Consider the following 13,730-nt stretch of genomic DNA (forward strand, 5'->3'; position numbering starts at 1 on the left):
CCCGGAAATCAAAACATCTACCATTACATTTAACATCCTGTAATCACGAAATATTTATTGATACCGAGATAATCGAATATATTATTAAGGTTTAACGTAAATTATTACATAAACTAAACATAAAGCTTACAATATGTATGTCATAAAGTAGGATATTATTTGAATTTTTAGGACTATGTCTGTCATAAAGTGGCATTTTAATTGAATTTTTCGGAAATTGAAACGATAAAAGATCGGAACGGCACCTTAAGTTTATCTCCACAATTTGTGACTATAGTCTGTTATAAAGTGGCATTTTATTTGAATTTTTCGGAACGAAGAAAGTTTGGAACGACACCTTAAGTTTATTTCCACCATATCTACACAGTTTGTCTATACTTTCGCATTTCCACTGGTTACCGTGCTAGTGCTACAGATGGGGCAAAAGACTTTACTCGTAAGAGGAAGTTATCTTACCACCCATCCCGTATGCATGGCCGTGTGTGTGCTCATGGAGATGACGAAGCAGGCGACGGCCAGCACCGTGTTGGTGGTGTACGACACCAGCGCCAAGCAGGCAGCGGGGCAGCATGCTAGAACAGATATTACATCAGGTGGTATAGTATTACTTTTATTGGCTGCGGCACTTGTAGCGTCAGTGGAATTTGATTGCAGCACAAAGCTGGCTTAGACATGTTATATTCTGTCAGCAATACTATTGCTTCACTTCTGAACGAGATGGTAAGAGAAAAAAGTGATTAGGGCCGCAGAAGTTGTCATAATCATCAATTAATGTCATACTGCCGTATACGTATACGGTACGGCGGCATAAGCAAAATAAAGCTGCGCTACAATTACTGGTATTTTAATTAGACAGGACACTGGCCCAAATAGTTCTGTCGTGTGAATAGATCAGCGCGCAAAACTTTCGCTTTCTGGGCAATTCTAAAACAAGCCATTAGTCTTTGGTTATTTCTAATGATCAATCAACAGACAGGCTAATTTCTTGGACGTAATTATCGGTCAATTGGGCTATATGTAGAAAGATTGATAAGATTCTGCGATAATAATCTAAAGTAAGAATGAAATAATCAAATAACACGAATTTCCATGACGCCTCATCAGATTCGCACATTACAAAATGAGCCGATCATTTTTACAAAGAATTTCGTGCACCATGGAAACTGGTACTTACTTCAAAGGTAATTGGAATCCGGAAATTCCTTATAAAGCAATTCGGCATGTTATAAATAAACTGGTTTGTTACGCCGCGCCGTTGTCCGCCATGTAAGTATTAAGTAATTGTATTTTGAGAAGTGGAAAATACTACGTGGTTTAAGTGGAAATTTATACGTGGGAGAGCCATGCTTCGGCACGAATGGGGCGGCTCGTCCGGAGAAATACCACGTTCTCACAGAAAACCGGCGCGAAACAGCGCTTGCGCTGTGTTTCGCCGAGTGAGTGAGTTTACCGGAGGCCCAATCCCCTACCCTATTCCCTTTCCTACCCTCCCTTATTCCCTTCCCTTCCCATCCCTACCCTCCCCTATTACCCTATTCCATCTTAAAAGGCCGGCAACGCACCTGAAGCTCTTTTGATGCTGCGAGTGTCCATGGACGACGAAAGTTGCTTTCCATCAGATGACCCGTTTGCTCGTTTGCCCCCTTATTTCATAAAAAAAAAATAAGTAAGAAGTATAAACTTTTATCATTACATAAAGAAATAATCAAAAGCATCTAGATGTAAACCGTTCATAACTTCGAATGCGCTCAAGAAATTGAATGGGATGGAGCAGTGTTTGATTTTAAAGCCTCTTTGGTGGTTTGAGGAGTGAGAGGCGCTATTCGTAGATCAGTTATAGGATGTACACGTTATTGGCAGCTATTGTGCGTTATTTGTAGATATTGTACTATCAGCTGATAAATTTATTTTTGGCAGATAGTGCGCATAATAACGTGATTTAAGCAGTGTCTAATGTAGAAGACAGATCTCGATTGATATTGAGTTTACCAAATAATAACGTAGATTACCACATAGCGTTTTTTAACGTTCTGCCACGCGCAGTAAAACTCTGGAACGAACTGTCCAACACGAACAGCACGACAACTGACCAATACTACCTGCTAACTAAAGAGAGCGCAACTACTACTGCACTTCGGATTTGCGAGTGTTCATGCGCGACAATTCGCTCATGACTATTAACAATGTCGGATGTGCAAAATCGTCATTTGCGTTTTATTTTAAAAATGTCGTATATTACTATGATAGCCCGCTAACAATGTCAGATAGTCACTACCTACGTTATTAACGGAACGCGGAAGCCAGTAAGAGCGCATGATGTGCCACATCCGACTACGTTAACGGAGGGAATGGACGTCGCGCTGTCACTTGTTTTTTTGCTACCGTAGTTATATTTTTTTACTTTTTAGACGCCATTTTCAGTGTCTACAAGATCAGCACGGCCAATTAAAACTTGGTACTCAACGAAATGAATAAAAATATAGTAAAAGGCAAAAAATGCTGATGGTAATATTATGTCCAAAGCTAACGCTAGTGCGGAAAATGGTATTTACTATTCTTTATAATATTTTTAAATATTTTTAACAGTATAGCTTATGTTTTATTGCTTTAGATTTGATTATGAGATGAATTCTTAACTTCATCAACATTAATTTATCGTAGGTAACCTAAAATTGTAGTATGTACCACATCCAACGTTCTTAACCGGTTTTTCCAATGTGCAAAATGTCGGTAGTACCACATACGACACTTTAAATCGGTTTTATAAATGGTTAAATTGTCGGTAGTGCCACTTCCGACATTGTTATGTGGATTTATAAATTGGTAAAATGTCGGTAGTACTAAATCATAATCATTTCATTTACTTTTCTTACTGATTAAATGGCGCTTGCAGTTTGTACCATATCTGTAGTTGCTAACCGACTTTTAAGAAATTTCAGAAGGCTTTAAAATGGGTAAGTTTTGTGCGAAAATTAGGTTTTTGTTGGCACATGTCATACATAATGAATTAATATAATTTTTTATTTATTAATCGTATTTTTCATGGTTTTGCTATTTGGTGACTAGTAGCCGCAATAAAGCCAGACTTTCTTGGCATTTTGCTATTAAGCAGGTAGGCAACAAACATAAAGATTTACTTAAATTATGTAAAGTGACATAATTCCCAAAAATAATATCTAAAATGCTATTTAAAATACCACAATGGATCAGAGAAAATCTTGGATGAAGAAGACTGCTTTTGAATAATTAATCTAATAAATAATAATCTCATTTTTTCATGTAAACAAAGGCTGTGGTGGTACGTAAGTGTCCTAAAATGTAGAAATTTTTAAGAACTACTTGACTCCGCGAACTTCGTTTCATGGGCCTGCAAAACAGTCAGTCCTTCGTCAGTACTTTGTGTATTCCCCACACATTTAGGCACTATCATCTCTCCAGCATATTTGGAAGATCTAAATGAGATCGATAGCCGGTCATTCGACTTGCAAATATAATATTTTCCATTACACATTCGTGGTAGCCGCCGCCGTTGCCGCGTAGGCGCGGGCGCCTAATTTTCAGCTTTAATCAAACTGTCCTTACTTCTAAAATATTTGACCGATGGTAATAATTTAAATGACATGTCTATTTTTCACATAACTCTAATTAATATTTTGATATTTATGTAGGTAAGGATTAATAACGAATATGCAAAAAAAGTCACGCTATCGTAATCGTTAACCATAAAAGATAGACATAAGCTGCCCTGGGCTTTTTTGTAGATAATGATGAGTACTATAAACATGTACATCATTATTTTGATGTATCATCAGTATTTTTCGTAGCGGAAGCGAAATAATGAAATTTTTGGCAAATTTTTACCACCTTGGGTTATATTTTTGCTATTTTCGGTAGGATTTTTTCAGAATAATACATAGCCATTCTTTGCAAATGATGTAGCTTTCCAAAAATTTATTATAAAAACGACAACAAATTTATACGTGGGAGAGCCATGCTTTGGCACGAATGGGCCGGCTCGACCGGAGAAATACCACGTTCTCACAGAAAACCGGCGTGAAACAGCGCTTGCGCTGTGTTTCGCCGAGTGAGTGAGTTTACCGGAGGCCCAATCCCCTACCCTATTTCCTTCCCTACCCTCCCCTATTCCCTTCCCTTCCCATCCCTGCCCTCCCCCATTACCCTATTCTCTCTTAAAAGGCCGGCAACGCACCCGCAGCTCTTCTGATGCTGCGAGTGTCCATGGGCGACGGAAGTTGTTTTCCATCAGGTGACCCGTTTGCTCGTTTGCCCCCTTATTTCATAAAAAAAAAATGCTCACCTATAATAGTAGAGGCGATCCTGGCGGTCTTGATGCTGACGATGTTCCTGTTGATGGTGTAGTCGGTGAGGAAGCCGCACAGCACGCACGTGAAGAACGCCGAGATGTACGGCAGGGAGGATAGGAGTCCGCTCTGAAATATTCACATCATAATATTTGAATGAGGAAGTATGTAAAGGACGAAGGTGGCTGGATAGCAACTGTTACTATAAATGTACGACGACCTCTGTGCCTCAGTGGTGAGCGCGTTGGTAGCTCAAGCCGGGTGTCACGGGTTCGAATCCCGCCGACGACGGAACAAAAAGTTTTCAATGTTCCCGGGTCTGGATGTGTATTAAATATGTGTATGATATAATAAAATCTTAAATATATGTATAGTGTAAAAGTATTAAATATATTTCCGTTGTCTGGTACCTGTAACAAAAGTCCTTTAGGTACTTAGCACAGGGCCAGACTGACGTAGTGTGAAGCGTCCTAATGAGAATAGAAAGATGGCCTTATAGGTACTTGTTTGTATTGTTGTTGTTTAGTACGTATGTCAGGCAAAAATGTATTCGATGTGGTTTGATAGCAGCTCCGCAAGATCAAAAGCGAAGCTTGTTTGGTTTAAATTGTTTTTCACTGAAAATAACAAGGCTTCATGCCTTGTTATATTTTAGTAAAATTATACATTTTTAGAGTGTATTCACACCGAAACCGTCCGTCCGTCCGTCCCACCGTCACGCAATGTAATGTTTCACACTAACAGACAACGTTACTTTCAAAGTACAACCAAAATAATAGTATAAATCCTATTAAAAATTAAGAAATTAAAAAAAAAACCCCGCCAAACAATTTTAAAAAATAATGAAATAACTGCCTTTAAGTTCAAATAATTCCTAACTTGTGTAAAGTAATATTTTAGTCCATAATTGTTGTCACGGTGTGTCGGGGGACCGCCAAGTAAACTACAACCTACAACCGCCAACTCGCTGATTATCTCGATTCAGTTCGCTGTGAATTATTGATCCTTATACTTGTGAAATCAAACATCTACATTAGCGGTCCCCCGACACACCTTGACAACAATGATGCACTAAAATATTACTTTACACAAGTTATGAATTATTTGAACTTAAAGGCAGTTATTTCATTATTTTTTTAAATTGTTTGGCGGGGTTTTTTTTTAATTTCTTAATTTAATTTTATTTCATACTTTTTAAACTTGCGTTGCTTTAAATAGTGCAGAATAATTCCTATCAACAGAATCATATTCTCATGATTACCATCTATCAATGTCCTTTTCGATGAGGCCGTTAATATGAGCCCAAAAATGAAACCTCCACTTTGGGTTCATACGAAATTGGTTCCAATATAGAATCCAGGTGATGCTGCAGCAGCAGCATGTACATATTTACTGTTTATCTACTTTTTACTGGTTGTCGCAATTAAAATGAGCCCAAACACCAAACCTCTGCTCTAAGTTGGCGAGGAGTTGGATATCCCATTGATTACCAGGTGATGCTGCAGCACCAGGTCAACTTTCCATTATTATGTGTATACGTATATTGTATATTCACAAGTGTTACAAACTAGAATGAAATATAAAACCCATCAAACGACTACAAGTTGCTAACGGCTTTTCATGAACCAGATAAACCCTGATTGTTCAGCACTGAACAGGCTGATGATGATGAATTATAGCTAAGAACACTCTCGATCATGTCAGCTTTCAAACAAAAAAAACTAGATCAAAATCGGTTCACCCGTTTGGACGCTACGATGCCACGGACAGATACACACACATACAAACAGACAGACAGACAGACAGACAGACAGACAGACAGACAGACAGACACGTCAAACTTATTACACCCCTCTTTTTTGTCGGGGGTTAAAAAGAAGAAATCCATTATGAATTTCAAGATTCCCCGGAACATGTGGAAGTATGGCGAAGTGGGTCAAAAAAGGGCTGACAACGCGATCGATTTGGGTCAACCTCGTCGTAGTTTCCACGCGTCAGGTTCCTACCTCGCGACATATTGACAGGGGTCTGTCACAGGTTCCCAAACTTTTTAACGGAACCCCTAGGATTATCGATGGTGATGTTATTAACGCTAAAGTGTGTCTGTCTATCACTTCTCAGCTCAGCCGCTGGATTAATTTATAATATTATTATTTTATTATATAATAGGGAGGTACTTTGATTCTCAACCATATACTATTTATGCAATACGTAAATTTTACAATATTTATTGGACCTTTATTTACTTTACAACAACTTAATTACATTTAAAATTAAGTTGTTGTAAACACATAACACTTGAATTTGCTTGCTCTGTCGTCTGTTATCTACTACCATTTAAACCCAGATTTACGGTACTACTTTCTTTGTGTGTTAAGTTTTAATATAAAAATACACAGACAAACATAACCTAATCTTTTTTGGATGTCGGTTAAAAAACTTAAACACCTGGGACTATCTTCGACCCCTTAGGCACGTGCTCGCTGCTTTTTTTTAATGAAATAAGGGGGCAAACGAGCAAACGGGTCACTGGATGGAAAGCAACTTCCGTCGTCCATGGACACTCGCAGCATCAGAAGAGCTGCAAGTGCGTTGCCGACCTTTTAAGAGGGAATGGAAGGGAAGGGAAGGGAATAGTTGAGGGTAGGGATGGGAATAGGGTAGGGGTTAGGGGATTGGGGATTGCTTGGGAACATCTGGCCTTTATTGACAAACTACTGACCCTTACGGACTGACATTGTAATCGATGTTACGGATTTTTCATATCAGCTGTTGTCGTGACCTAAAATGTTGTTATCCAGTGAAAAGTTCCATCGAATTCGTTTAATTCCATTGAACTTAGCAGCTGTCTTTATCTTCTACACTTATTTTATTTATTTTATTTTATCATGTTTGGGTGGCTTACAGCTAACTATATTATTAAATTCACTCTAAATTATAGAATACGAAAAGCCAATTACAAGCCTCCACAGGTAGCTCGTTAATGTAAGATAACAACAGAAAAAAGCGAAGTGCGTAAATACTTAAATTCTAATTTGTAATATTAATTATGTTATTCCTACGCACGAAGGCAATGACCGTAAAATTAGTACACTTGTATAGATCCTGTAATTACTTATTATCCATACTAAAACTTTTAATGGGAAAGTTTGTATATCTGTATTTCAATTTGTCTAGGTCAGCGATTCTCAAACTTTTTTGGCGGCAGAACCCTTTTAAGGAGTACTATTTTGACGGACCCTCAAGAAAACTAATGTTTTGTCTTTGAATAGTCTTCATGTTAGTGTCTCATCGTTTGCGGAGCGCCTACAATCTTGAGGAAGGTAGTTTTTAACCCAAAAAAAACTTCGGCTGACGCACGACAAAAATTTTTTGGGCCACATCTAGCACACCGTTAAACCTAATGGTATCTTTATTATATAACAATATTATCATTATCATAATATCATTAGTGTTGTTGGTATATTACCAGTTACCACATAATATTTTATTATGTATTAGCGATACAGTGGCGTGTTCAGCAAATATTTGACAGATGTAGTAATAAGCTGAATCACTGTGACGCTCGTTTTGATCTATCTACTACATTTCATGCCTCCGCATTGGAGTTTGTTTAGCAAACAAAGATTTTTTATATACTGATATACGAATAGCTATATTTTAAAAAGATAAAACCGACTTCAAATTTGTTCGTAATTGATCCAAAACTACTGAACCGATTTTGGTGAAACTTGCACTATTTCCTAAGTTGAACAATACATAGTCCAACAAAAAAAAATTACTGAAATCGGAGTGGTAGTTCCAGAGATATTCGAACACAAACATAAAAACATACATACATACTTTGACACATTTGTTCAGACGCTGATATAGACTAACATAATGTATAGGAACCACGGAAGATCAGGTACCGCGATGCAGTGTGCAATGTTCTGCGCCGTGGTAATACACCTGAGTGGGTATCCTTTTTGGCATTATACAATGCACTGCCTAATGATGCCGTATTTTTTTTTTAGTTTGTTGTTTGTTTTATTTTTTCTTTTGGTTTATTGTTTGCTTTTTTTTTGCTTTAGTGTGGGCAGTGTATTGTATTTATGTTTGAATAAAATTTTACTATTATTATGTTTGTGTAAGGTATTCCTTGCTCACGGGCAATTAAATCCCGGACCTTTATAAGGCATGCGTGGGGCCGAAGCCAACACGTAGAGGCCCGTTACACAGTTTTAATCTAAATGTTATGTGACACTGGCCGGCGACTCTCCCTGTCCGCACTATGGGAGTACAACCAAGGAGAGCCAGCGGCCAGTGTAGGACTATTACAGGGAATGGATATTAGAAATGATACCGGGCTATGGGGTGACGTGCTAGTGGACTGGGTAACTGGAACTATGGAAGGACTATGGCGTCTGCCGATACAACGTGGAAACATTTATCATAAAGTTGGCAGACGGTGACTCGCCAACTCTTTGAATGGGCCCCTCAAAATGGTCGCATGCACGGTGCACCGAGGCGGCAACATTGACAGAGCGGCTTGAGGCAGGAGAGGTGTCGCTGGACTTTAAACGCCGATCATTTGCACCCTCAGAGGGTCCCATCACGTCGCCCACTCGCCACTTACGATTCACATCCTTCCTCCGAGCCGAAGCTCTTGCGACTCCACTCTGACCGGCCGGTTAAGGCAAGGCAGAGGTAGGGCCTGATTCTCCGTCAGTGTTCACTCCGGCCAGCCGGTGAAGGCAAGCCGGAGATGGAGAACAGGGGCTTCCCTGGGAGCACTCGGGTTCGTGGGGTCGCTACTCCCCAACAGCTCGCCACAAGCTGCCCTGCGGGCTTATTATTATTATAGTTTGACTCGTGCACAACTCGAAGGGTTCCGTACCATTATAGAGCAAAAATAGGCTAAAATAGGTTTTTTTGTATGGGATTATTTATCTATTTTATTTTAATTTTATTATCTATACATCTATACATCTATACTCTATACATACATACATATAAATACAATTGGAGTGTCTGTTTGTAATATTGAAAGAACCGTTTTTAACTAGATGCATATGAATGTATATAGGGTACATACACCAAAACAACATTTTTTACAATTTTTGTCTGTCTGTCTGTCTGTTTGTTCCGGCTAATCTCGTAAATGGCTGGAGCGATTTTGACGGGACTTTTTTTGGCACATAGCTGATGTAGTAAGGCAAAACTTAGGCTACTTTTTAACTGACTTCCGAAAAGAAGGAGGATATATTTCTTTTTTTTTATATTGGTTCGCGGACGACTTTGTCGTTTGTAAACCGATTTCCAAAATTCTTTTTTTGTTGTATGAGATGTAGCCCGAATTTGGTAACATGATCACAAAAGTGGTGATCTGATGATGCAATCCATGAGAAATCGGCAGGACTGCTTAAAATTTATATGGAAACATATAGTGATTTTACGTTTTTCTGAAGGATTTTAAGCCTAAACTACCAAAAAATAAGAATTTGCGCCGAAGTACACGCTGGTTCCGAAGATGCTGTAGAGAACTCTTGAATCCTTATAGATAAATGTTCGGCAATTTTGGCGTTGTTTCAACAACTAAACTCAAGAAAACTAATGTTTTGTCTTTGAATAGTCTTCATGTTAGTGTCTCATCGTTTGCGGAGCACCTACAAGGCTTTTTGGCTCCACGGAGTACACTTTGAGAATGGCTGGTCTGGGTGCCTCTTTCCGCTTAAGTCAAACAAACACATCAACACAACACACACGAAATCAAACACAACGCACACGATCACAAACCCACAGGCCAGGAGAAATACATGCGCCAACACAATCACAGGCACACACAAAAATACAACGGGCAGTTTCAACCAAAATTGTAACACAGCCGACCCTAGAGCAAACCCAACAATTACTAGCCCGTGGACAAAACGGGGAACCGAAAATTAAACTAAGGCCGATCCCTCTCTTTATGTCAAATCTAACCGAAACATTGGGCATAACATACAGCCGTCTTAGCACTCCCAACCACGTCAACATCTCACCGGGACTAGCAGCAATCCTAAACGGAAGTACATCAAAGACGAACATGAAAATGTGCAAATATTTAGCTCTCCCAACAACTACCTTCGCTGGCCAACCATGCAGAATACTGAAATCAGACACCAAAACGATAATAGTATTCGAATGGGACGCGCAAACAGCCTTTGAACGGGCATGTTCGTCTATGAAGGAGTTGGGAGCAATGGGGATAAGACACCGTACCACCGCACGCATAATCAGCGTAGACGCCATGTCACTGGGACAGGACAAAGGCAGGGCTGCAAATTACTATGGAATAGTAAATGCCTCAGAACATCATGAGATAATCGTCTACGAGAACAGAGGGGATGACCTAAGCTTCCTCAAAAAGAATCGTGATGATCAGCCAGCAGCGTCCCAACCCAGCAATACGAACGACTCCAAGCATCACGGGAGAACAAAAAAGAGGATGAGAAAGAGAGAGATAAAAATGAAATTAAAAAGTCTCTAAACTCAACGGCCAAATTAAAAGCGTTTGTGGGCTCCATCAACCCTTTCTCGGATCAAGGCTTCGTCACAAACAAATCGGCAGGCTTTAGTAATGGAGGCTTTTTTGAGGGAACCATCTACACAAACACCGGCAAATAAAAACAAAAGATATAGGGCCGATCTCGGGCAAGTGCTCCCGCCAAAACTGAGACTGGCCCAGAACCCCGAAGATCATATAATAAATGCCTTCCTCGAGTTCCAGGCGATAATAAGAGCAAATAAGACCATAAAGCTGCAATAAGATCATGCAGGCCTATCAGCGGAAAAATCAAAAGCTATTAGAAGTGAGACTCGAGGATGCAAAAGCCGCCATATACGACAATGTCACCTCCACAATAATTGCCGGGGCGATGACAGGGCAGTATATGGCGGCATTAAGTGCCGACTGCCGATTCGTGGTTTTGGACGAGGATGAGACAAAACGCACGGGAACACTCAAATTTATCACAAAATCTGAGGATCCAATAGTGGTAATAGCGGAATGTACCAGAATAATGCTGAAAGACAGGATACTAGAAATGGCAGAAGACTGGGATATATTCGCGAAACCTATCAACTACTCGTGGGTCAATGGGGTTCCTGGATGTGGGAAGACAACTTGGATCATTAATAACTTCAATGAGGAAACAGACGTTATAATAACAACGATAATCGAAGCAGCCGAGGATCTAAAGCAAAGGCTATCGCTACGAACTGGCAACAAAGTTAAAGATAAAGTTCATACCATGGCCTCTTTGCTGGTAAATGGGACAAAAGAAACCTACAAAAGGTTGATAGTTGACGAAGCCCTCATGAACCATTTCGGCTCAATCGTCATGGCGAATCAGTTAATAGGCGCCAACGATGTCATCCTCATTGGAGATATTAACCAACTCCCTTACACACTTATGACAACTTATGAGTCATTATAGGCTCATAAGTCATAACCATGAGACGATGCATGAAAATAACGTCGAAACTCCAAAACTTGTATCTATAAAGAATCTAAGAAGAAGTTCTCTCAGCACCTTCCGAACCACGGTATACCACGTATACCTCGGTGCAAAATCTTACTTGGTAGCATATGCTTCAAACACTTCTCACGAAACCGAAGTCACATGTTTCCCTATAAATTTTTAGGAGTTCCCTCGATTACTTATGGATCCTTCATCAGATCATCACTTTTGTTAATGTTATACCAAATTGGGATGATACCCTATATACCAAAAGAAAAATTTTGAAAATCGGTTAACAAACGGTGGAGTAATCGTTGAACATAAGAAAACGAACATAACACCTCCCCCATTTTGAAAGTCGGTTAAAATTGTAGCCTATGTGTTATTCTGATGTATAAGCTATATTATTGTAAAGTTTCATTAAAATCCGTTCAGTAGTTTGCACGTGAAAGAGTAACAAACATCCATACATCCAAACAAACTTTCGCCTTTATAATATTAGTAGGATTCACTTCTCAGTTAAAGCAAAATTGATTTTAGTTTGATAAACGCTCTTGTTTTATGATTGAGAAATTTACTTGGCTGAAGTGAAGCATTATGATGTTTATTGTTATTTCAGTGGTGTAGGTAAGTAGCAAAGTCAATAAGTACTTATCTATTATAGTACTAGTCGTAAAGATAATGGCGGCTTAACTTGACAATGCCCTTGTCGTAGGTAAGGTCGCTTAGTAGAAAACATCTTCGATTATTTGCAGAATACTAATGGAAACTATACAGGGTGTAACTAAACTAAGTGATAATACTTTAGAGAGTTCAGAGTATGTACTATGAGTTCCCTGTATAGAGTACGCCATGAAAGTGGCAGCTCTGAAAGACAATTTTTTTGTGACACTTTGGCGCTATAGACTAATTACTCCTGCGTAACTGGTCTGATTTCAATACAACCAGCCACCGTCACCAAAACTGGTGTGGGAGTTATTATAATATAATGTAGCTACAGCCTACAGGTGCCAAAGACTATTGTTTATTTCAAAACTTTGCATTTTTTAAGTAATCTAGTCTTTTACTTTACATTACTCGTTAATCGTTATACAAATGTGCAGCTAAGGGCTCCCACATAATAATATTATAACTGCGAATTCGAATAGCATCGCAAACATCTGCGGTGAAATTCATCATAAAAATGACATAACGATGCGATGCGAGTTTTGTGTGGGAGCCCTAATCTGGCTGATTCGTCAGGCAACCCTAGAAACGAAAGCGTGTACTCACGTTCCTGATGTTGAACTTCAGTATGGCGTACATATACGTGGGGACCTGCGTGAAGAAGAACACGAAGCACAGCGCGGAGCCGACGTGGCAGACGAACGTCGACCACACGGGCACTGAGGTGATGATTGAGCGCCACGGGGTGCGGGATTTCTGGAAGAAAAAAGGTGGTTGAGAAAGAGAAGGGTTTTCTTTCAGGTCTTTATCGGGAAAGAAGAGTGATTTGTGTCTTCCGTCAGCTATGAAACAATAAAAATACCAAAATCACTCTGCGGATCGCGGTAATACTCGTAGTACAGTAACGAAAAAGTTGCCAATTTTCAGTAAAATCAGGCCAAAGTTTTAGAGTCTCTTCGATGCAAATAATTTTCTCTACTAACAATGATATTATGGTAAAAATATATAATTTTTTTTTTAAATGAAATAAGGGGGCAAACGAGCAAACGGGTCACCTGATGGAAAGCAACTTCCGTCGCCCATGGACACTTGCAGCATCAGAAGAGCTGCAGGTGCGTTGCCAGCCTTCTAAGGGGTAATAGGGGAGGGTAGGGAAGGGAATAGGGGAGGGTACGGGAGGAAATAGGGGAGGGTAGGGAAAGGAAAAGGGTAGGGGATTGGGCCTCCGGTAAACTCACTTACTCGGCGAAACACAGCG

At 39.6% G+C, this 13,730-nt stretch overlaps 1 protein-coding gene across 1 annotated transcript in view; it reads right to left on the minus strand.

Annotated features, from left to right (window-relative positions):
* Window positions 1–13,730, minus strand: part of LOC121733184 (putative inorganic phosphate cotransporter) — a 32,247-nt gene that overhangs the window by 5,161 nt on the left and 13,356 nt on the right. Inside the window, exons 6-8 of the mRNA XM_042123355.1 lie at window positions 13,079–13,228; window positions 4,319–4,451; window positions 457–572 (exon numbers count right to left, since the gene is read on the minus strand). Coding sequence (XP_041979289.1) covers window positions 457–572; window positions 4,319–4,451; window positions 13,079–13,228 — 399 coding nt within the window. The remainder of the gene's footprint in view (window positions 1–456; window positions 573–4,318; window positions 4,452–13,078; window positions 13,229–13,730) is intronic.

The sequence above is a fragment of the Aricia agestis genome, chromosome 13, assembly GCF_905147365.1.
Source record: "Aricia agestis chromosome 13, ilAriAges1.1, whole genome shotgun sequence".
Lineage (NCBI taxonomy): Eukaryota > Metazoa > Arthropoda > Insecta > Lepidoptera > Lycaenidae > Aricia > Aricia agestis.